At 37.3% G+C, this 26559-nt stretch overlaps 1 protein-coding gene across 5 annotated transcripts in view; it reads left to right on the forward strand.

Annotated features, from left to right (window-relative positions):
- Positions 1 to 26559, forward strand: part of ZNF521 (zinc finger protein 521) — a 321848-nt gene that overhangs the window by 121834 nt on the left and 173455 nt on the right. For all 5 annotated transcript variants that reach the window (XM_070940578.1, XM_070940579.1, XM_070940575.1 and 2 more), the window contains one exon: positions 19688 to 23040. In XM_070940578.1, coding sequence (XP_070796679.1) covers positions 20128 to 23040 — 2913 coding nt within the window. In that variant the 5' untranslated portion in view covers positions 19688 to 20127. The remainder of the gene's footprint in view (positions 1 to 19687; positions 23041 to 26559) is intronic.

The raw sequence follows: 26559 nt of genomic DNA on the forward strand, positions 1-26559 counted from the left end.
TTGGAAACGCATAAAAGGTGGATTATGTCTTTGCAAACTCTGTTTTTATGTTTTTCACAGTTTCATATACAATTATTTTAGTTCTGATATCATGTAACATGTTTTTAAAATAAAACATGTTTACTTATTATAAATAAATGTGTAGCTTTCTTTATTACTATAAAGTCATAGGTGCAATCACTTGGGAACTTATGTGATTCCACCCCCCCCACCCCCACCCCCTCATATTAATCCTCCTGCCTAATTTATTTTCATTGGAGACCTTGCTTTGTAACTTGTAATTTAAACAGATCAACAATCTGTTTGGCTTATTTGCAGGCTAGAATTGCTCAACCACAGACAGTCCCTTACTTATGACCACAATTGGGGCTGGAATTTGAATGGCTAAGTGATGCAGTTATTAAGTGATTCATAATGTGACCTGACCTAATGTGCTACCATTTTTACAAGGGTTATTAATCTGACTTTTGCAACTGACTTTGCTTGTTGGAAAGATCTGGCTGGGAAGGTCACAAATTGTGATCATGTGACTGTAGGGTGCTGTCACTTTTCTAAGTATGAGCTGGTTGCCAAACGTCCAAATTATAGTCATATGACCATGGGGTTGGTGTGACAGTTGTAATGAGGATTGGTCATAAGTAATTTTTTCTGTTATTAAACAAATGGTTATAAACAAATGGAAATCGAGGATTATCTGTAGCTCAAATATTGGCATTCAGATGAACCTTATTTACATGTCTCCCCCCATCCCCTCATCCACACCTGTGCGAGATGTATTGTTTGGCATTGGCATTTAAAATGTTGAAAAAGATCTTAGGAAAAAAGAACCACCTACAAGAGCTCAGTCAAAGATTTCAATGCAGATTGACTGTGTTAAATCATAATTTCTCAGATTTTGTGGTGCTATGACTGTTTGAAGTAATAAATGAATTCTGTGACTCTCCTATAGAAAAAAAGATGGTTTTACTGGTTAAGATGGTTAAGACTGGGCAAAAAATTAATATATCACGTGTAATAATTACATTTTAAACTGAAAATTAAATTAAACAATGTTACAAGCCCTTTCTGTAACAAAATTATTTATTGGAGAGAAATCAAATTCAAAACCATTGTTTTACATAATTTATGAAATTTGAACTTTATTTTTAAGATAGCTATTCTCATTTCATATGAATAATTAATTTTATGTAGAAGTTGTAGAAAATGTTGACTTGCCTGTTGGCTTGACCAAGCGGAGTAAGAATGATTATTGACAGCAATCCACTTTGGGTGCCCAAGGTGTTTCAAATTTGTACCTTGTGTCAGATTTTCTTGCAACTTTATGGGTTATGGGAAGGATGAACTGTGCTTTGACAAGTATTGCATTAAGACATGGCTGATTTTAATCATAATTTTAAGCCATATCATAATTGCTTTAGTTAATGCATTAGGTAAAGCCATAATTATCATTTAGAACACTTTCTCGATTTTAGCAACTTGAGAATATGTGGAGGCATGCTAGCTGGGGGATTCTGGGAGTTGAAGTCCACACATCTTAAACCTGATTAAAAATGATTGAGAAACACTGGTTTAGAAACTAGAATAGGTAATTTTTAAAACAATCTACATCAAAATTAAAGTAAACAAATCATTATGTGTCAGCTAGATGTAGGAATATTGTTAGTAAAAACAAAAATGATTGACTCTTCTTCATGGACTGAATTATGTTTCAATTTATGATGTCCAGACAAGTAGCATTTCAGGATTGCCACTGTCCACCTAGCATGAGAGGTAAATGGGAGACGAGTGGATGACAATGGTGATAATGACTTGAATATAATTGATATTTTAATGCTAAATAACTGTGGCTTGTTGGGTCATCATTTCAGAGATATTTCTTTACCAAATTCTTCAATGGCTTAAACAATGGCAGAGCTTCTAATGCAGTGTTTCTCAACCTTGGCCGCTGGACGATGTGTGGACTTCAACTCCCAGAATTCTGGGAGTTGAAGTCCACACATCGTCCAACGGCCAAGATTGAGAAACACTGTTCTAATGTATCTGAAAATTTCTTAAAATTCAGAGAGATAGCCAGAGAAATATCTGCCATGTTAAACTCTATAGCTCAAACACCAGCAATTGACCACAGGTAATGTTTTATGACATTTTGTATTATGTCACAAATGCTTTATGATATTTTTAACGCAATATAATGTTTTATAAAATTTACCAAATTACAATTCTGTGTGAGTCATGGGTCCCAGATTTTGGATATATTCTGTAAATTAATTTGAAGTACCTTTGTTCAAAAATTGTTGCCCTATGAGTTAGAGGTTACAAACAGTTTTAGTAGTATATAGATAAATGTTTGTTTGTTTCTTCACTTACAAATATAAATTAAAAGAGTTTTTCTTCTGGAAACCTATTCATGTCATAAACCAAGCATTATTTCCATTTATAACTTTAGGAACTATTTGTATAGTAGATTATCCTACATGATTTTGTTTTTATAAAATTTTAGTTTCAAATAGATGTTTCCTTTGACTAATAAAAAGATGGGAAGTTTGCAGACATTTATATTGTTATAATGATTGTTTTAATGAATTTTATCAAAGTATTGTTGACTATTATAGTTTTGTTGTTTGGTATAAACTCGGAATCTTGGAACAAGATATACAAATTTTTGAAGGAAGCAAATAAATAATAAAACGTATATTCACTATAACGTCTTTTTATATCATCTGTATCTGTAAGTTTCTTGTGTACTTGCTCTTAGATATTTTAATCTTTTTAAGGGGAGAAAATATAGTACATTTTTAAATATAACAGCATAAAATGAAGCACATTGAAACTCTCTGTATTATTTAAGCAACAGCAACAACAAAAAAAGGAAAATTGTATGTTTACATAAAGAGTACCTTATTCAGTAGTTGACCACCTCAGCAGAAAAATGTTGTGGAAAAAGAGCATGCTTCCATAATAGAAGACAAATATTTCAAATATTTATGCATGTGTGCAAACACACATTTACATCTCTGTAGGCGATTCAGATAGCTTATTTGATGATTCTGAGATATGTATTCCTTTCTTCTCATAGTGTCCAAACAGAAACTATGAATATTGAATCCTTTTTAAATTTCTCCCATGAGCAACCCAACTGTTGTTGCATTTAATTGGAACTCCCAAAATAGCATTCAATATTGGTAGATTTTTAAAAACATATGTAAATTATAAATAATTGCTAAAATTCATAGTTCTCTTTTGAAGGCCGACTATAAAGATTAGTTGTCAAAGAAATTGAATAAGTTATGAGTCAAATTAGTGAGTTCAATATAGGGTAGTGATGTAAAAATATTATGATTGTATTATTAAAGTTGTAGTTATATATGCACACTACAGTATATATCTATACTACATGTGTGTTTGATAACAAATGGGACAAATTTATGTAATGATGTTTGCGTTTATTCAAAGTGGAGACTGTGACTTTAACATATTGCAGTGTCTGCCTAAAAATTTATGCACGCATTCTGCTCTCTTATGTTTTGGAGCCATTTTGAACTGTATAGATAATGAATGCTAAGCTTTTCCAAATGATGTTGTTGGATAAAATTAATTATGTAATTCTACAATCTATGGGGTCATTAGGAGCTAACAATTTTACGGCATAAACTGTACAATTGCTATATGTTTTTATTATCAACATATATTGTCTTCATAAGATCATAATATTCCCATTACTAATACATACTGTATATTCATGCCCAATATTTGACTTCATTATACATTGTTTTCTTAATTTTGTAAAATTGCTTAATGTAGTTTATATCATATTTCAAGATTGTTTTCAACTAATTAATTATATTTAAATCTTCATAAAATATACCATGTCCTGAAATCTGAAATAAATTTTCATACTTGGGATATAGAAAACCGCAGGTGCAGCAGTATTCTTGGATAAAAGCAGTAAAGCAACAGAAATCTACAATTTCTTTTATTTATTAACAAAGTTGATAAGATTTATTTGTTCTGTGCTTAATAACATTTAATTTTGCATTGCAATTGTGTCAAAAGTGTATATGTGCATGTTTCTACATGTATAGTATTGTCTATTTTTGTGTTTGTATAGACATAAATATGTATATAAGTGTAGGATTATGAAATATAGGTATGCCTGTTTTTGTCCCATGGCTAAAATTATTGCTTTGTCAATTCTTTTTCTGTACAATATTTTCTTCAAAAGTAACCATTGTTGTAAATCCTGTGTCTGTTAAGAAACCATACTAGGTTGTACTTGCACATATATCATATTGGCCCCCTTGGGCCTAAGGACAGTTATGGTCTCAAGGATAGGTCCGTCGTTACCCTTAACTAGCCCAGGTAGCAAAAATATATCAGCAAGACCTGCAGTAGGGAAGTGTCTGGCTCTCCAATGTGCTGTATTTTCTGTTTGATCATGTAGTAATCTGGCTGATGTAGGCTGCTTGTCGACTCCTAATTTAAGAAAGTAATATGTTTTTTTGCCATTGCAGTTCAAAGCGGGAATCGAAATATTTCTTCAAACAGGCCTACACATTTAGACATACTTGTAATCGACTACCCTGATTACCTGGTGGGACAATTTAATAAGAAGCACTGGGAATTGTAGAGAGATCTGTCCCTTCCCATCAGCAATTTGAGTGGCTTGAGTTATATATTGTCAGGAAAGGTGTTGCTCAACTACTAGCATCCTTAAGTGTCGAATCCCTGAATGGCGTACTGATATTTCAACCTGGGGGAAAAAAAGAAAATGTTTTATCTTTATTAACAAGTAGAAATTAGTTGAACGTCAAATAAGCAGATAGGAAGCAATTAAGTGGCCACCAGCTTTCTAATGTGTGTTTAGATACACACAAGTGGCCACTGTTGTATCTCCAAGAATATTCCTACAGCCAAAGCAAGCAATGCTTGTGCCCTGGGACTGTGTTTTTGGCCCCTGACCTTTAAAATTTCTGGATTTATAATAACAACAGGAATAGTTAGGTTAAAAGTGTATTTTCTGCGGTAACCAACCATGAATGTCTCTGTTAAATCGGACTGTTGTGCATTAGTTCTGCTGTAGCTTAGTTATAGGCACCAGATTCTGTTGTTTGGGGCATTAAACTTGTTTGTTATTAGAGCAGCTTTATTCAGCTTTCTGTTTTCTGCTCTTTTGAGATACTAACAGAATCGTCGGAAACAAGATCAGACATAGCACCAGGATGGAGAAGGTTATATGAGCCGCGGTGGCACAGTGGTTAGAGTGCAGTACTGCAGGCCACTTCTGCTGATCACCGGCTGCCAGCAGTTTGGCAGTTCGGGTCTCACTGGCTTAAGGTTGACTCAGTCTTCCATTCTTCCTAGGTGGGTAAAATAAGTACCCAGATTGTTGGGAGCAATATGCTGACATTGTAAACTGCTTAGAGACGGCTGTAACAGCACTATGAAACGGTATATTAAGTCTAAGTGCTATTGCTATTATAGTAATTCTAGGATTTTCGTCATAAAACATGTTTCTGCAAACAAGAAAGAATAATAGGATCATATAAATTAGCTTGTGTATTGCCACTGTCATCCTTGCTGCACTGCACATATTTAGGAGATCATATGCAGAAAAAGATTGTACATGTTTAAAAAGCCTTTTAGTTGACATGTTCAATAAACTTTTCTATTTCCATTGTTTCTTGTTATGTTCTTCTGGGTTTTAAAAATTATAGGTACCCGTGTGAGAATAACATTTGTTAAATATAATGGAAATTACTTATGATATAATGGGCGTAGGATTACCCCGTTCTTTTGAACCTCTTGCAATGACAACAGTGACATTCTTCAATTGAGGGGAGTATTTCATCACCTTTGGCATTTCCTCTTTTACTTTTTTATTTCTTTAAATAAAGCATTTCTTCATCTAATTTAATGTGAAATAATTGGACCATAATCACTTAGTGAGATGTGGTGGTTGAGGAAGCTGAATTTTAACCTTATTGCTTTACCTTCAACTATAGGTTCGGCTAAGAGGCTTTTCATTTATTGCCTCACTTTTTCACAAGATAAAGTCTATCTAGAGTTGAACTTGACTACTGATGTTTACATAGACACATATTATTTTTCTTGGCATAAATATGAAAGAAGATTATCATTGCTCTCTCCTGGGTGCTTTCTTGATTTCCCAATCAGCTCTATAGACCCAGGATTCTGTGGTATTTTCTATCCTGATATTTAACAGGTCAGGCTCTGCTTTGCTTTTCAAGATCAACCAATGTCACTGTAATAACAGTACCCCTTAATTTTGGTAGAGGAAGACTGGAAAGCATTGTGCAGAGGAAGAGCTATTTTAAGACAAGTCCTATAGCACTAGCAATAGCACTTAGACTTATATACCGCTTCACAGTGCTTTACAGCACTCTATAAGCAGTTTACAGAGTCAATATATTGCCCCCAACAATCTGGGTTCCCATTTTACCGACCTTGAAAAGATGCAAAAGCTGATTCAATCTTGAACAGGTGAGATTCAAACTGCCAAACTTCTGGCAGCTGGCAGTCAGCAGAAGAAGCCTGCAGTACTGCATTTTAACCATGTGCCACCACGGCTCTTAATAGCTACTCCATGGATCCACCATGGCTCTATAGCTGCTCCATGGATCCAAAATAGCTTTTATTCTGCTGATTGGCTGGCTGGTTGGCATGCTAATCTGAATCAGGAGCAATATTATAGTCCTTTTAGGAAGCAGCCTAAGAGTCTTTAAAGGGAGAACTTGCTTTCTACTCTGAAAAGCAAAGAGATTGGCAGCTGGCTTTAGCTGAGACCATCCCTGAGAATAAGCAAAACCAATAACGTAACTCTATAACTATAAGCTTGCAAGCACTAAAGGTACAACTAAAATGAAAATGAAAAAGGACTTAAACCTGTCCCAGTAATCTTCACTGTTCAGGGATTTAGTTTTGCTTTGAACAATTAGAAGTAAGATTTTCAAAAGCATTGAAGTCACTGGATTTAGATCTTTAAGTGTTAGGAGTTTGGGCATTCATTTGGTGTTTGCCAAATGAAAGACTTGTGTTCGTGTGTGAGAAGGTGTGCTCCTTTTCTCCTTGCAAATAAATCCAGCCTAACTGTGTATATGTCATAGGCTTTCTACCGGTGGCAAGCCACCTTGTTGAGAAGCTGTTCAGTTAATTCAGTGAGCAGCACTGGGGATAAGATCACTTTCAAGGCTTCATGACTATTGGGGTTGGCACATGAGTGGCTGGCTGCTAGTATCACAGAGGTGCTTTGTGCTTTGATGCCTTTTCCTTTCTACCCCTGTGGAATAACTCCTGGTATTACTTCACTTTTCTGTTAGCAAAGCACTTTCTCCATAAATATGATTGAACAGGTGTTACTTTGCCACTAACTGAGTTTCCAGCTGTCCTCTTGCAACACAGACTGGGCAGAAATCTGTTGTTTGGTCCTATTAGGCAGACGAGAGTGCTCTCAAGCCTGAGACAGAGGTCTTTCTAGCAGGATATGATAGTTCTGGTGCCAGAAGATGGCCAGGAAGGCCTGGCTGGCTAACAAAGGCCATCCTTCAGCAGCTGGGTGTAGTTCCAGCTTTGCATTCCCTTTGGCAGAGGCACAGAGAGTACTGCAGTGTGGCTAGCCAGTAAAATTAGGAAATAAGGACTTCTTTTATTTACACTGGCTGCTGAATCACGGGCATTCCTGTCTGGAGAAAAGTAAAGCAGATCTACTTTCCCCTGCAAACCTCAAGAGTGTTTGGTGCTTTCATCTTAAAGTGTTCGCACACTTGTTTTAATGTACTTTATGGAAATAGTGAAACTTAGCAAGTAAGAGGGCTGGATGGGGGATGGGAGAACAGTACTAACTCTTCATTCAGATGTGCATCTTTAAAATAGATTGCATAGGTCAGGCAGCTGAATTCTAGTGATTTTCTTTTTCAACTGCTCAAACTGAGTCTCGCTTTAAAAGTCAGTGGATATGAAGTGCCTAGTTTTCCAAATTAAAAATTAACATGAACATATGAAGTGCATCATGCTGAAATACAGAATCCTTGCTGGAACACAAAAAAAGCATTTACACTAAGTAGCACTTAGTGATTGCTAGGATTTAAAAGAAAAAAAATGCATGCATGCATACACTTACAAACTATTCAGATGGGAGAATGTACCTTATACTTTTATACCTTTTCTAATGTGATAGCATGTGTATGGGTACCAAAACCACTAAGATCCATTTTGATGTGGGAAGGCTGGGTAGGTAGGTAGGTAGGTAGGTAGGTAGGTAGGTAGACAGACAGACAGACAGACAGACACCACTGAAAGATTAAATGTGGGTTTGGTTCAAAGGAAAACAATGTGAATAATTTTACTGTACTGTGCATTCCAGGCCTCTCCGCCCTTCCCCCATATTACTAGAAGTGAGGGCAAAATTCTATGAGGAAGGAGAACCACATTTAATACCAGAGTGCATCATTCTGTTTTCTGCTTTTGGGGTGAAGGGACTTCTTGGAATTGCACCCTGATGTGACTTCTTCATTCTTCACCTCCTTACCCCAATAGTAGAAAGAATGTGGTAATTCATAAATGCAGATTTAAGTGGAGAAATGTTTTTAATGGGAAAGTAGCAAACAGAAATGATTACAACCAAACCCATTTTCTCTCATAACCCCAGCTTCATTTTAATATATTTGTTTTACTACTTCCATTTTTAAATAAAAGACTTGGTTCTTAAGAATAAAAAAAATGAAGATCAAAACAATTGACCAAGTAACAGCAAATTATTCAGATAGTGTGTTGTTGATAAACAAGTCATTATAAACAGAATCTAAAAGAATCTGTTTTTATAAGCTTAAAAAATTGCTGTAGTAAAAGAAGGGCTACTGAAGATCAAAAGCCACCAACAACCTTATTTTACACCCAAAAAACAAACCCAACAGTAGCAACAATGGATATAAAAAATTAATTCTGTATAAACATATTGCTGGATTTTCAGACTGGCTGGAATAAAGAATTTGGTGCCAGTTACTTTTTCCCCATTCCATACACAAAGCGGATCTAGGGGATATAATGGGTCTCACAACAAGTTGCAGTATCAGCTAGCTTCCCAAAGCCTGTAATTTCTGCTCAGTATTTAGAGTAAATGTGGCTGCCATCGCACATTTCTCATGTGTTTTATAATTGATAATTTCATCCTCTTTCTAGAGTCATACTTCTGTTTCACTGGTAATTTGGCTCAATAATGGGCATAAAAAAGATCCCTTTATTTTGTGTGTGTGTAAGTGTAATTGCAGGACTGTAAAGCACAACTCACTGACCTTCTTTGAGTCCCCTTGACCCCAGGCACATATTTAACAAAGTCAATCCTCTGTGTGGATTTCTCCTTATAGATTTCACCCAATTTGTGTAAGCAGAGTTGTTTTCTCATCTTAACCCCCTCCTGCTTTCCCCAGGAAATTCTTGTTAATTTCCACTCATGCCAAATGGGAAATCTTGCCAGGTATCAATGCAGCAAGAGATCCCTTTACAGTGTAGAAAATGTAGAATTTTACTTTTAAAATAGAGTTGCAATAATTAGCTTTCTGCAGTCTTAATATTGTTTTAAGACACTAAGGGTTATTATTCCACTGAATCATTTTGGGCCTGACTCATAAGAATAAGTCAGAGCTGTTTTTGAAGTTCATTAATCTTATCCTCCACCTCTTCCTCCTCCTGTTTTCTGCCTAATGTAAAACTTAGAAGGAAGCAAAAGAAATGTTCTTATTCTTCCAAGGAAAAAAAGGGGATGCCAAAAATATAAGCAAAACTGCTTTTTATTATTTATTTCAAACTTAAATTCAACTTTAGAAATCTGAGGAAAACCATTACATCATATAAAAATGATCAAACACTTGCTAAAAAAAGAACAAAGTAAAATACGGTATCAGACGTATTTTCCACATGAAATGCCCTATTATGTATCCTGACAAATATTCATATAGTATATAGTGTCAGTAAAGGTTGTATTATTGTAACATTTGTTTCAAAAATAGACGGTTAGCAATGGTTTGAAAATCTACCTTTATATCTGTCAATCCAGATTTTTGTAGCCTTGGCATAACTAATAGGTATTGTGGAAGTAACTGCAAGAATTGTTAAGCTAAATATGAAATGCTAAGGAAAAATAGATGAAAAGATGGATATTTAAAAATATGCATTGCTAATTTAGCAACAATTGCTAAATTAATACCTTAGCATTGCAGTCCTAAGCCTGTTTTTTTTTTTTCAAAACAAAAAGTCTAGTTTGATAAGTAGCACTTACTCTTAGGTAAATATATCTAGTATTGTTTGAATGTAGAATCAAGGAAACCAGACGAAATCTGACAAATGGAGTAAAAAACCAAATATTTATATCAGAAATAAGCCAAACTATTTACATAATTCCAATTTTTTTGTCCCAAAAGGAGACATATGAGTGTATGTCTGTTAAATTTTTGGTAACAAAAAGCTAGGATATCTCAAATAATCTCAGTAAATTGAATTAGTTATATTTTGAAGCCCATGTGGATTGTACTTGCTCATCACATAACATGAGTTCTGTTCCTTGGAAATTTTCCCTTCTAGCTGTAATGCTTTATAGATAACAGATCTGAAAAAGTGTATGTTTTTGTGAGTAGAGCCATGCCAAAAGGGCAGGGCTAACATGAAAGGACTGAATTCTCCAGAGAGCAAAGCCACATTTAGGAGATGTCTGTAGCTAAAGAACCCAATGTGATTAAATCCTTATCCAACCTATCACTACAAAGTGTACAAAATTTATCTTTGTATATGATAATGGACACTTTATGCCTTTATCATATTTTATTCTCTCTTTAGAAGAATGGCAAATTAAGCTGTGGGAATTGCATCAATGTCAAAAACAACTTCATATTTGAAAAACAAGTCTTTCGATGAATTCCACTCAACCATTTATTGGTTATGATGCTACATTTGGACTTTTACTGCATCCAAAGTTTGTATATCCCTAAGAGATATATTGGAGAACAGGTAGTCCTCCAATGAGGACTATAATGATGCCTGTCTATTATGGTTGTTAGTTGTGATGACCATTAGATGAAGCATTCATGTGATTGGTTTATGATCCCACCTCCCTACTTTTCCTTATGTGGTATTTAAATAAATGGGTCGTTAAGCAGACCATGGAGTGCTTAATCCTCCTCAGAGACCCTAGGGAAGGGCCTGGGAGGCCTTGCATAGACCTTGCACAGACCTAAGGTCTCTCTCACCCCCTGAGGCATCCCATGTTCCATTTCCTGCCCTTTGGTTTCCCCGTAGACATTGGGCCTTCTTTCTACCTCACTGGGTCCTATACTTTCCTCCTCACCCACGGTACCTATTGCACACTTACCTTTCAAAGATCTCTGGAGCTCAAGATGGGGAAGGAAGAAAAGCCATTCTGTTTCTGGGCTGCCAGGTACAAATCTGGAAGTGCCTACCATGTTGGTGCATTGAATTGATGATGGTTTGAAAATGTCAGCTGCTTCCAGAATTGTGCCACACAAACCAGAAACAGAGCAACTTGCTCTGCTTCCTAGAGCTTTCCAGAGCTCACATTAGGGAAGCAGAGCAGCTGCCATTTTGTGGGCATCCTCATTGAATGCGGGTACTTTGAAAATGATAACTGCTGCCAGTAGGTTCCACATGACCCAGGTGTTCCTATCTGTTCCACATAGGTCCACAGCAACAGTCCATAGCTCCCTGGAGTTCACATTAAGGAAGTAGAGCAGGACTCTTTATTCCTGGGCCGCATTGCATAATCTTGGAAGTGGCTGCCTTTTTCTGAGTAGCTGCATTGCATTGTAGGTGCTCTGAAAATGGCAATATCTTCTGGGATCATGCCATGCAGCTCAGGAATGGAGTGGACTACCCTCCTTCCCTAGCCCAAGCTCTGGAGACCTTCAAAAGGTGAGGAGAAGGGTGTAGGACCAAGTGGGGAGGGAAGCAAGTGTAAGGCGGTGGAGACTTGGTGGGGCTGATGAGGGAGAGATAGGCAGAAGGCACTACGGCATCCCTACAATTGGTCATAAAGATGAACAACTGCAAATACACTGCAACAGCTGTAACTATGGAAATGGAGCTTTTGCGAGGTCAATCATAACTTTGAATGGTCGCTAATTGACTGGTTTTAAGTTGAGGACGACCTGTATTAGCTTCTACTTGAATCATTAAATAAGAATAAAATTGATAGAAATGTTTGTTAATAGGTCATTACGACCTATGATTCATATTATGCTAGTTAATTATGGAATATTGACAACTCCTGTAATAGTTTTGAAATATCAAATGTGTAATATGAAATAGTAAGGTATTTTAAATATAAACTAAAAAAATCATAATACTAAGAAAAGTAATAAACCCCTACTCTTTTTATCGACGATGTATGTAAAAGGGAGGGGTTCTGAGCACATGATTGCAGCTGCCCTATTTATTTTGTAATACATGCTCATGCATACAGACAGACATCCTTTGCCATTTGCATGGAGGTTTCCATATTCTTTTTTGACTAGCACTTTGAAAGTTGAAAAGCTAGGTCTTCTAGTTAGGTCATGCTTGCAGCAAGTACTATTTCCAGGCAAGAACTATTTCAAACTAGTCCTTCTCCAGTTCCTTTCTGAAAGGAGAGAGATCTGACAAATGATATGGTAGGGACTACAAATTCCAGAATTCCTAAACTGCACATGTTATTTATGTATTTGTATACATATGTAAATGATTCACAAATCAGTTTGCATTTAAAAAACACCAAATAACTATAAATATCCAAGAAATCAGAACATTAAAAAATGGAAACATTTGTTCAGCATGTTAAATGAAAAGTACCGGGCATCTGGTACTAGATTAGTATTATATATACAAAATCTTTCTCTGTATATGTAGCTGAGAGAGGCAGATGAATGTATTTTTCCATACCAACATTTACTTTGTTATTTCCTTTTTTTTTTCTTTTTAAATTGAGATATAATGTACCCTCATGTTCTTAAAACTGGACAACATACTTTATGGACTGTTTATATTTGAAGTACCACCAAGGAAAATGCATCTGTTTTCTGTGGAGTTCTGGTGCCCCAAACAGCTTGGACCATGGTGGTTCTTGTCCAAGCATTTGTAAAACCTTCAGAGTTCTCTGTGGGTTTGTCCCTCTTTTCTCTCAGACTGTGTATCTTGAGGCATCTGTTCCATTATTGTTTATTTTTTCGACTATATTGTCCTCCAAAATTTTCATATTCCCTCAAAATGTTTCTTTACTTTACTTAGTACCTGACCCTGATTTCCCTATCCTGTATTGCAACTAAAGCAGAAACACTTACACAAATGAAATAAACATATTTTTCTCTGCTTCCTTTATATTCACGTGTATTGGATTTTAAATTGAATCTTCCTCCAGGTATTTGTTTTTGTAGAGTTCCAGACATTGTTTATGGAATAGTTTATAGATTCTATCAGGGATCAGACATATGTTAAGGAAAGCCTTTTCCGAGTACTAAAGAAGAGGACAGAAACTGTTGAGAGCTTAACTTGAGTTAAAAGTATTGTTGCAGTGGGCAAAGATCCAGGAATGGGGTTGATTGTTTTCTCAGTTAGCTGGCTGCTGTCTGGCATTGATAATGAGATGGTGGTGTTGTCGGTTTTGAGATGCAGGAAAGGGACAAATCCTCATCTGTTTCCTGTGGATAAACAAAAGGTTCAGAATTGAGTAAAATGTTATTACTTTAAAGAAAGCAGTGCTGGAATGTTTCTATAAGCTGAAATGGCAATTTGTATTAAGAGAATGTAGGTTTTTACGGAAATTAGTATTGTAGTACTTGTTTATTAATTGTTTCCTTGGGATTTAGACAGTTTTCTTCTTTTCCTTTTAGTTAGTGGACGCCTTTAAGAAAACATTGATAATATTACCCATCAAATATAATAAAATATGTGATGTTATTTCAGCTATGAGGTGTTTTTTTCATATAGAAGTGTTTTTACACCCCATATAACCTGGAGACTTGGCTGATTGATTGATGTGCCATAAAATCAATAGAGAAAACCTTATAACAAAGCAGAAAAGAGAAACAACTGACTCAATGGACAAAATCCTACAAGAGCCTCACCAGCCACCCTAATCCAACACTGGGGCGGGAGCATGTTCTTAATTACCTTTTAAATGAAGGTAGGGTAGGAACTGTACATATCGCTGGGGAAATCTGTTCCAGAAGACAGGTAAAGGGACAGAAAAGGCCCATCTCCTGAGGCTCATGACATATAATGCACAAGCCAAAATGTATCTGAGAGCTTGCATTTATTTTTATTTTTTTTAATCCAGTAGTTTTGAAGGGGGAAACTTTATTGGTACATTGAGCTGCAAGTAGCTATAATTTATACTTTAAAACAGAATTCAATTTAATACTGTGCCATTCATTTTAAAAGCAATAGCATTTAGACTTATATACCGCCCCATAGTTAACTACAATACTTTCAGGGCAGTTTGCAATGTCAGCATATTGCTTCTAACAGTCTGGTCCTCATTTTACCAACCTTGGAAAAATGGAAAGCTGAGTCAACTTTGAGCTGTCAGGATCAAACTCCAGACTATGGGCAGAGTTAGCCTGCCATACTGCATTCTAACCATTAGGCTCATTTTAATGTAGTAAAATAAATCTTAAACTTTGGGATAAATTGTCTTTGAAACCACAGTTGAGAACATTCTTACCTTTATTAAGAAATTGGTTCAGGACATCATAGAATATGGTGTTAAGTATTGTTCTATTTGTAAGTAGTTCCGCAAACAGGATCATATTGATACCAGTGTGCAATTCTCTGGTACAAGTACATATATTCTGCTAGCATAAGAACCTTACCAGGACTTTCCTGCTGGCAACATTCGGCAAAACAAGCTACAAGGCTATAAATCTCAGAAATTCTGCAGTTGGTGGAGAGTAAAATTCAATACTAGACTTCTATCTGGTCACATCAACTGGAAAGGCCAATGACTATGGCATTTATTTTACAGGTTAAGTCTGAATTCCATAAATGACTTAGTATAATGGCTAAATAGTTGAAGTGACTAACTGGTTTGTCTCCTTGCTTGTTTTTTCTTTGTTACTTATAAATCTTTCAGCTTTTATCATAATAATTTATCATTTGTTCCTGTTTCCAAGGTTTTTTTTTTCAAGTTGCTTTGTCTATGGTCATTTAAATGTTCGGCTCTGTTTTATTAAGGAAGTTAAGCCAGTTTGGTTTTTTGCAGAAAGGAAGAAATGGTGGGCAACCTCTTGAACTTTAAAAGTACAAAATACACGGAAATATTATGCTTTTGTGCAATTCACTCTTTTCACTTAACCCGGGATGACTCCATAAATCTAATACCTATTCATTATAGGTAGACATACATTTAGTAACTACCAAATTGTTTGAATACAAATACTGCAGCCTGCTTCAGAAGTGCCTTTTAAGAAAGGCCTAGACAGCCTGGAATAGGAGCCCAAAGAAAGTCAAAATTTTATGTATTTATAAGAAGTAGAGAAAATTCACTGTTTTCTTTTCTGTATCTCTTGAAACCTCTCCCAGTACTTTATTTTATTAAAATATTGCAGTCCAGATAATTATCTATTCCAGTCTAATTTGGAGTAAGGGAAAGAGTTGATGACCCAGTACTTCCAGATGTTACTATTCAAAGCACCTGCTCTATTGTAGTCTTTGTATATGGATTTTATGGGAGTTCTAATTCAAAACATCTGGAGGGCACCAAGCTACCTCTCTGTATTGTAAACTGCTAGGAGCTCAAAATAATTTTCCTTTTCTTTTTTCTTCCTTTCTTGTCAGGCACAAGAAATCGAGAGCCAGGGTTAGGTCAAAAATGGGTACAAATTTATTCCAAGTTACCTTTAAACAAGAATTTGAATTATAATGGGGAAATTGGTGGTATATAAGAGTCAATGGAATTCAAGGAGGACTGGATTTAGATTACTTGTGGGTATGAAGAGACTCCAAACTGATGATGCACTTGACCCCTCCTTCGGGTTCATTTTAGTAATCTCCTACATTTCCTTCTCAAATGATTCAGCTTTCTTTAAGATCCCAGAGATGCTGAAAGTATAATTGCTTCTTTTTGATAATTTTGAAGTTTTAAACTAGTGGTGAAATCTAAAATTTGTTACAACTGGTTCTGTGGGCGTGGCTTTGTGGGGAGGGGTTAATGTGACTGGGTGGGTGTGGCCAACTTTTTTTTTTACTTTTAAAACCATTTTTAAAATGGTTAACCATTTTAAATGGTACAACCTCGGCCGAAGAGGTTGTTAAAAAATGCTTTTAAAAGCCTCTGATGATCAGGCAACTCAGCTGGGATCATCAGAGCATTTTAGAAGCATTTTTTCTACAACCTCTTCGGCTGAAGAAGTTGTAGAAAAAATGTTTTTAAAAGAAAAAAAGCCTCTGCCGATCAGGCAAGTCAGCTGGGATCATCAGAGCCTTTTAAAAGCACTTTTTCTACAACCTCTTCAGCTGAAGAGGTTGTAGAAAAAATGCTTCTAAAAGCCTCTGACGATCCCAGCTGATCCGCCCGATCATCAGAGGCTTTTTTTTAATTTTTAAAAATATTTTTTCAAGCCCAAGAGGTTGTTGAAAAAATGCTTTTAAAAATTAAAAAAAAAAGCCTCTGATGATTGTGTGGGTCAGCTGGGCATTGGGGGGGCAGGGATTTTTGCTACTGGTTCTCCAAACCACCCGCCTCCATCGCTACCGGATCAGGCGATCTGGCCCAAACCGGGAGCATTTCACCCCTGTTTTAAACCTTTCCTTGTATCTGTACCTAATTGGGCTACATATTATATAGAAACCACTACATTTTGATAAAGATCCATTTCATTTTAAAAAATGATAAGTATGGAAACTCTTGATTTTTAGAAAAATAAATTTTATTAAATTTCTATTAATTACATTTCTTAGTGCTTAATCAACATTGTGTTGACTGGGTATTTAATTTGCTTTACAATACAGATTCCATTCTTACTCACCACCCCTTTTCCCCAATCACTGGTAAAATCAGTTCCATGGTTGATAATATTCTGTGTCTTCTTTCTGTTTAATTTTCAATGTAAGTCTATCCATTTCTGCACAGTTTAGTATCTTCTTAATTATCTCTTCATCTTGCGGTGTTTCTTCATCTTTCCAATATTATGTGAAGATAATCCTCGCTGCTGTTAAGACATGTAATACTAAATTCATACTTTTCTTATCAATTTTTTCTGGTATCATCTCCAGTTTAGGTTTAATATCTACATGTTTCCCTATTATCTTTTCTAGCCATCTGTGTATTTTTGCCTAATTTTTTTGTTTTAGCACAAGTCCACCACATATGATAAAATGTGCCCGTCTTTTGATTACATTTCCAAATATGCTAGACATATTTTTAAACATTTTAGCTAAGCTAGCAGGTGGTAAATGCCATCTATAAAACATTTTATTTAAATTCTCTTTATAAGAACTTGCCATTGTTAATCTATACTTCCTTTCCCATAAATTTTGCAGTATCTCTAATTCTATGTTACAGCCAAAGGAGACTCTTAATTTTTGATGCTCAAAGAAATGTTTGGTGAAGTAGTATTTGTTTTCAAACTTTAAAGAAATATTTACCAGTATGATTGTTGATGTTTCTTTCTATATATCAAATTTGCTGTATCATGGTTTGCTGTTTCAAAACATATTGCATTCAAAACTTATTCTTGTGTATTTCTTTAAAACATAGGAAATTCAATTACCCTTTTACGATTAAGAGTTTGACACCTAAATTAACTTCATTTTTAAATATATATCTATTTTTATATAATGAATGGAAGAACAAGTCCCCTGTGGGAGCATGTTTGCAGTAGCGCCTCTTGGTTATATAATGAACTGTTCAGATACTCTCGTGTTTTGCAAATAATTTCTTAGGGGATACAAAAGATACTTTAAATATTTAAAATCTGCATTTTAATAAAGTTGACTATATATCATGCACCTTAAGTAACTAAATGATAAAAAAAAATCAAGAAGAGAACTCCTTATAATTATTCCTAGCTTTATAATCTGATTTAAAATAGTAGTGTATAAAATGCAAATAGATATGGGAGTGAAAAAGTAACACATTCATGTTACATAGCATTACATGTCCGGCTTCAGGCCTGGGCACAGCACGGAAACGGCATTGGTCGCGTTGGTGGATGATCTCTGGAGGGCTCGGGATAGGGATTGTTCCTCTATCCTAGTCCTGTTAGATCTCTCAGCGGCTTTTGATATCATCGACCATGGTATCATGCTGCGCCGGTTGGAGGGGTTGGGGGTGGGGGGCACTGTCCTACGGTGGTTCTCCTCCTATCTCTCTGACTGGTAACAGTCGGTGTTGGCAGAGGGGCAGAGGTCGACCCCGAGGCGCCTTGTTTGTGGGGTGCCGCAGGGGTCAGTCCTCTCACCCCTTCTGTTCAACATTTATGTGAAGCCGCTGGGTGAGATCATTCGTGGTTTTGGGGTGGAGTTCCATCAGTATGCTGACGATACTCAGCTGTACATCTCCACCCCAGGCCATCCCAACGGTGCCCTTGAAGTGATATCCCGATGCCTAGAGGCCGTGCGGATCTGGATGGGGAGAAACAGGCTTCGACTCAACCCTTCCAAGACAGAGTGGCTGTGGCTTCCGGCGTCCCGATATAGCCAGCTGGTGCCATCGCTGGCTATTGGGGGCGAGTTACTGCCCCCCACAGAGAGGGCTCGCAACTAGGGCGTCCTCCTGGATGCACGGCTGTCTTTAGAAGAGCATATGATGGCCGTGGCCAGTGGGGCTTTTCATCAGGTTCTCCTGATTCGCCAGTTGCGTCCCTTTCTGGATCGGGACTCCTTACGCACAGTCACTCAGGCACTCATCACTTCGTGCCTGGACTACTGCAATGCTCTCTACATGGGGCTCCCCTTGAGGAGCACCCGGAGGCTCCAACTGGTGCAGAATGCGGCCGCACGGGGGATTATGGGAGCGATGGGGCGTTCTCATGTGACACCCCTCCTACGCAAGCTGCATTGGCTCCTGGTGGTCTTCCGGGTGCACTTCAAGGTGTTGGTCACCACCTTTAAAGCGCTCCATGACATAGGGCCTGGGTACTTACGGGACCGCCTTCTGCCACCGATAGCCTTCCACCGGCCAGTTCACTCCCACAGAGAGGGACTCCTCAGAGTGCCGTCAGCCAGGCAATGTCGGCTGGTGACCCCCAGGGGGAGGGCCTTCTCTGTGGCAGCATCTGCCCTTTGGAACGACCTGCCCCCGGAGATACATAGGATAACAGATCTCCGTGCTTTTCGCCGTGCCCTCAAAACTTTTCTATTTCATCAAGCTGGGCTGGCGTAACCCCCCCCCCTTTAGAAATTTTTAATTGTAAATGGATTTTAGTCGAGAGGTTTTAAATTTTGTGCCAAAATTTGTTTAATTCTTTTAAAATTTAAAATTTTGTATTGGGATGTTTTTTATTCTAGGCTGTGCACTGTCCTGAGTCTAGTAGGAGAAGGGCCATATAAAAATTTAATAAAATAAAAAATAAATAAATACATCTTTATCAATTAATCTCTGATTAAATGCACATGTACTAATGTTAAATGCTATCTGAACAAGAAGCCTTTAAACATTTGTTTCCCTTTCCCCTCTTTCTTCCTTTTTCAGATGGAGTAGACATCGAAGATGATCCTTCCTGCTCATGGCCAGCTTCTTCACCCTCTAGTAAAGATCAGACTTCCCCAAGCCATGGAGATGGTTGTGACTTTGGTGAAGAAGAAGGTGGCCCAGGATTGCCCTACCCATGCCAGTTTTGTGACAAGTCTTTTAGCCGCCTCAGCTATCTAAAGCACCACGAGCAAAGTCACAGCGACAAGCTCCCTTTCAAGTGCACCTATTGCAGCCGCCTATTCAAACATAAACGAAGCCGAGATCGCCATATTAAACTTCACACAGGAGATAAGAAGTACCACTGTAGTGAATGTGATGCAGCATTTTCAAGAAGTGATCACCTTAAAATTCATTTAAAGACTCATACCTCTAACAAGCCATATAAGTGTGCCATTTGCCGACGTGGATTTCTCTCCTCTAGTTCACTTCATGGACACATGCAAGTTCATGAGAGAAACAAAGATAGTTCTCAATCTGCCTCCCGGATGGAGGATTGGAAAATGAAGGACACTCAGAAATGCAGTCAATGTGAAGAAGGTTTCGATTTTCCAGAAGATCTTCAGAAACACATAGCAGAATGCCACCCAGAGTGTTCCCCAAATGAAGACCGAGCTGCTCTTCAGTGTGTTTACTGCCATGAACTCTTTGTAGAGGAAAGTTCACTAGTAAATCACATGGAGCAGGCTCATAATGGAATGGAAAAGAAACATATGTGCAGTATTTGCTCAGAGAACTTCCATACTGTCGAAGAGCTCTATAGCCACATGGATAGTCACCAGCAGCCAGAATCATGCAACCATAGTAATAGCCCCTCTTTAGTGACAGTTGGTTACACCTCGGTCTCTAGCACCACTCCAGATTCAAATCTCTCAGTAGATAGCTCAACTATGGTTGAAGCAGTTCCCCCAATCACAAAAGGACGTGGAAGAAAACGGACAGCCCAGCAGGTGGCAGATATCACTGGGCCTTCAAATAAACAAGCCAAGGTTGCTTATAGTTGCATTTATTGCAACAAGCAGTTATTTTCAAGCCTTGCAGTACTGCAAATACATTTGAAAACTATGCATTTAGATAAACCTGAGCAAGCCCATATTTGTCAGTATTGTCTAGAAGTGTTACCTTCACTTTACAACCTAAATGAGCATCTGAAACAAATACATGAAGCGCCAGATCCCGCACTGATCGTTTCTACCATGCCTTCTATGATCTACCAGTGTAACTTCTGCTCAGAAGTTTTCAATGACCTCAACTCTCTTCAGGAACATATTCGATGTACTCATGGATTTGGAAATCCAGCTGCTAAAGACAGTAATGCATTCTTTTGTCCTCATTGTTATATGGGGTTTCTTACTGATTCTTCCTTGGAAGAGCATATTAGACAAGTCCATTGTGATCTTAGCAGTTCTCGTTTTGGTTCTCCTGTATTAGGTACCCCTAAAGACCCAGTCGTGGAAGTATATTCTTGCTCTTACTGCACAAATTCTCCAATATTTAATAGTGTTCTTAAACTGAATAAGCATATAAAGGAGAACCATAAGAACATTCCATTAGCACTAAATTACATCCATAATGGGAAGAAATCTAGAGCCATGAGCCCGTTGTCTCCAGTTACTATAGAACAGACATCATTAAAGATGATGCAGGCTGTTGGTGGTGCTCCCCCACGCTCGGCTGGTGAGTACATCTGCAATCAGTGTGGTGCTAAATACACCTCCCTGGATGGTTTTCAGACTCATTTAAAAACACATCTTGACACTGTCCTGCCCAAATTGACTTGCCCTCAGTGCAATAAGGAGTTTCCAAACCAAGAGTCCCTGCTGAAGCACGTGACGATCCATTTCATGATAACCTCCACATACTACATCTGTGAAAGTTGTGATAAACAGTTTACTTCCGTGGATGACTTGCAGAAGCACTTACTTGACATGCACACCTTTGTGTTTTTCCGTTGTACATTGTGTCAAGAGGTCTTTGACTCCAAAGTTTCCATTCAGCTTCATCTGGCTGTGAAGCATAGCAATGAGAAGAAGGTGTACAGGTGTACATCTTGCAACTGGGATTTCCGCAATGAGACAGACCTGCAGCTCCATGTTAAGCACAATCATTTGGAGAATCAAGGCAAAGTACACAAGTGTATTTTTTGTGGTGAGTCTTTTGGTACGGAAGTGGAACTCCAGTGCCATATCACAACACACAGCAAAAAATACAACTGCAAGTTCTGCAGCAAAGCATTTCATGCTATCATATTGCTGGAAAAACACTTGAGGGAGAAGCATTGCGTTTTTGAAACAAAAACTCCCAATTGTGGAACCAACGGAGCATCTGAACCAGTTCAGAAGGAAGAAGTAGAGCTACAGACATTGCTGACCAACAGCCAGGAATCCCACAACAGCCATGATGGAAGTGAAGAAGACGTTGATACATCTGAACCTATGTATGGGTGTGACATTTGTGGAGCAGCCTATACAATGGAGTCTCTCTTGCAAAACCACCAACTTCGGGATCACAATATCCGACCTGGGGAAAGTGCCATCATAAAGAAAAAGGCAGAGCTGATAAAAGGGAACTACAAGTGTAATGTGTGCTCGCGAACATTTTTCTCTGAAAATGGGCTTCGTGAACATATGCAGACACATTTGGGTCCAGTGAAACACTATATGTGCCCAATATGTGGCGAGAGATTTCCATCGCTTCTGACTCTCACTGAACATAAGGTCACACACAGTAAGAGCCTTGATACAGGAAACTGCAGGATTTGCAAAATGCCACTCCAGAGTGAGGAAGAATTCTTGGAGCATTGTCAGATGCATCCTGACTTGCGAAACTCCTTAACAGGATTCCGATGTGTGGTTTGCATGCAGACGGTGACTTCTACTTTGGAGCTGAAGATCCACGGGACGTTCCACATGCAAAAGACAAGCACCAGTGCCGCAGTGCAGACTACAGGGCGAATACAGCATCTTCAGAAATTGTACAAATGTGCTTCTTGTCTGAAAGAATTTCGCTCAAAACAGGACTTGGTAAAACTTGACATTAACGGCTTACCATATGGGCTGTGTGCCATTTGTGTTAATCTCAGCAAAAGTGGTAGCCCAGGTATGAACATACCTTCAAGCAGCAATAGACAAGGCATGGGCCAGAATGAGAATCTGAGTTCCGTTGAGAACAAAAGCAAGGGAGGACTGAAGACTCGCTGTTCAAGTTGCAATGTAAAATTTGAATCAGAAAGTGAACTTCAGAACCACATCCAGTCAGTCCATAGAGAACTCATCCCAGACAGCAATAGTACACATTTGAAAACACCACAAGTATCACCAATGCCCAGAATCAGCCCATCACAATCAGAAGAGGTAATTCTCTCTCTCCCTCCCTCTCTGTCTCTCTGTCTCTCTTCCCTCTCCCCCTTTCATAAAAATATATTGACCACCTTTTTTCCTTTCTTCCTTGTTTTGTGTGTGTGTGTGTGTGTGTGTGTGTGTGTGTGTGTGTGTGTGTGTGCTTGTTATTTGCCAAGATATACTTAGCCCAAATATGTATTGTATCTTGCCTAGCCATTAGCTAGTTAGCAATTACTTGCTTTTTGATAAGTCTTGTGTTTTGGCTTGAATGGCACAGAGTAGGACTAATTCCAATCTCCCTAGGATATTGTCTTCTTTATCACTGAAGAGAATAATCTTTGTGCCAGCACAACTGAGAGCTGGAATCTTAACTGAGGTTCATTTTGAGTTGGAATCCCTAGCTCTGAGTTATGCTTACGGCACAGAGTGTTAATGACATAAAAGTAAACTACACTAAGCCAGAGCGTTGGCATGCAGAGCACTGTTTTTTGAAAATATTTGTGAGCAACAGAGCAGGAGGGCTATTTTTGTAAATTATGTTGTTGACATTAATTTTTCCCTGTCTTGCTCTACTTTGATTAAAAAGAAACGCCACAGTGCAACACCTACTTTTGCTAAAGGGTAAATTAGTCTTTTTATTATAACTCAATCTCTGTGTGTGTGTGTTTGTGTGTTTGTGCATATGTGTGTATGTTTGTGTGGGTGTATTTGGGGTGTAGTGATAGGATTTGACAATATTATGCTAAGCATCGGATGATTAACATTTCTTGCAGAATAATCTGTAACAAATTTTTTTACAAATCTGAGGATCCCATGGGGTAGTAATAAGATCACACACTTATTCCAGATTAATTAATTTGCAATAAATGCAGTGGCCTTTTTCTATTATCATAATCACTAACACAAATTAGAATTGCCAAAGGGGCATTCCCAAGCACACTTAAATGTACATTATTTAGCCTTTAACTTGCTTTAACTTTCCTTTTGTTTACAAGGGGCAGGAAACATATGGCCTGTGGACTATACCCAGTCATTTTGAGTCTTGCTCCATGAATCTCCTCCCCCTCCTACCTCTACCCATGCATACCTATCCAGCTGAGAGCCTTAAAGATGGTAACTGTAGGGGAAAATAAGAAGCAGTCACAGCCAGGAAAAACACAGTGATAGACATTGCTTTGTCTACATTTGGCTTACATGTAGCTTTATTTTTCAACTCTTCTAAAGCATTTAGACAGGAGCTTACTTAGAACAATCTATTTTTAATTATACTAATTTCTTTGCCAATAAGTATTTAAATGCTGTGCTAAGGTATACAAATACCATGGAATAGTGGGACAAATTTTACCATGTCTGTGCTTGATTACAAACAAGGAATTTAACCATAGACAATGCTTGATGGAAAGAAAGAGTGTAAAATTGCCAGCTCTTTAGAATATAGTGACACAGTCCAAAATAGAATATAGTTTCAGGCAGGACACACATTCCTTGATTACATACAAGTGTGCAGGTGCCAGAAGGATACTTCAATTATTAAAATTGAATTATTTCTGGATTTGTATTTATGTAGCTATTTACACTATCCTCCTTCTGTATTAAACCCACTGAATTCTTGAGAGAAATTGCAAGATTTTGGCTTTCTCACTTGAAATCCTCCCAATTTTATATAACAATGCCATAATCTAATGAAGTATAGCAATATTGTGAGATTTGGATATTTGAAATTAAAGATTTGAGGTCCTGAAGACAGTATTTAAGGATTTTGGTGCTGCAGTGAAGTTGACCTCTTGACCTATACACTTGTGCATTTAGCAGCTAGTTTACCTGGAGGGCAGTAGATGAAGTTTTTCACTGGGAATAAACCCTATCACTTCTACTGTCTACAGGTTGTTGTTTTTAAAACACAACCGCACGAGACTGTAAAATTTGATAATCTGTTAGAGTGGAGGAAATATTGTGTTTTACATCACATTTTACCCTAATAAAGTTTTACCTAATACCTTCAAAAAACTGTATGAAAGGGAGGGGGGGGAAAGCTAATGCTTTCAAAGAGGCTACTGAATTGGGATAATCTTTAAAAAATATAGCTTCCCTTGTATTATGATAAGCTGGGCAAAAGTAACATGCATTTCCTTTATTCTAATAAAGGACATCTTTATTCTAATGTGTATTAACACTTGTTATGTGTGTACCCGGTGTACCTATCCCACAATGTTACACTGTATATCGTGAACTTTTTTTGCAATAGAAAAGCAGTGTCTCCCTCTGGTTTCATCTCAACAGTTGATAACCATAGAAGCAATAATTAATGATACGCTGATTTATACTTTATTAACTTTATGTTTATTTCTTCAGTAGCTCTTCCATAGACAATATATTGTAAGGTTTCATATTTTTGCTTTAGGCACAGAAGATGCCCCAAAGTAATGCATTTTGGACATCAGCATTTTGGATTTGCTGGAACCTAACCTAGAAATGACAGTTGATATTTTAAGAGTCCAAGGATAAAAAATGTTAAGACAGGAAATCAGTGATGGTAATACCATTATTTTGTCCTCAGGAAAAAATACTTTCGTTTAGTATAGTTTCCATATAATTAATCTGAGAATCCAGTTCTATTGCACATTTAAAACATGACACAAACAGCATAGTAAGGCTCAGGTAACATTTAATGTTCACCTTTGGTTATCCTGCTTTAAATAGGACACATATAAATTTAAAAGATCGCAGAAGATCTGGGGGGGGCAGGGGGAATGATATGTGGGAAATCCTGATTAAAATTAACATGCATATGTGGCCTACATTGGAAAAAAGTTGATAGCAATATAAGAATTTGAAAGGAGTTTTAGCCTAAGGATAATTTTTAAAGCGAACAGTAAAAGATATACTTTTGGGGGGAGTGAGTACTATAACACAAGCTTGTTTAACATTTGAAAGGAGAAATCTAAGTCTAATTTCCCGACCTGTTTAAGTAAAAACATGTTGGGACTACAGCTCCCACAATTCCCAGCTGCATAGATTTTTAGAATTGCAGCCTTGACATATTTAGTGGGGACTGAGATGAAAAGAACCAATTGAAGCAAGTAGAATAGATAAAGTTTTAGATTTAGTATGGCTTCGGTTGAGGAAACTCAACCACTGTAGTTGTTAATACAGATTTTTTTTGGAACTGCAAATATAGTGAATAAAACAATAAGGCATCAATTTTCTTTATTCGAAATTGGGTAAGAAGGGATAATCCCAAGAAGTTTGATTGATTGCCATCACGAAAAAGCATCAGAAGCAATATAGTTATAAAAGAGATCACATGGGACTTTTTAATTTTTACATAATGTATTTTAAAGGACATATAGATTCTGATTTGCCTTAAATTTTGTAGCAATTCTGCTTAAATAAAATATATCGTGCCTATTTTAAAATCACAATTTAATTTCTAAAGTTATTTAAGAATGTTCCTGCAATCTTTCTTGTCAGCATGAAGGAATTGTTGTAATCATATGAAGCTCTTTTTCATTACCTAATTGCACAAGCATG

Source organism: Pituophis catenifer, unplaced genomic scaffold (assembly GCF_029215685.1).
Source record: "Pituophis catenifer annectens isolate HBS135680 unplaced genomic scaffold, rPitCat1.0.hap2 SCAF_3, whole genome shotgun sequence".
NCBI classification, from domain to species: domain Eukaryota; kingdom Metazoa; phylum Chordata; class Lepidosauria; order Squamata; family Colubridae; genus Pituophis; species Pituophis catenifer.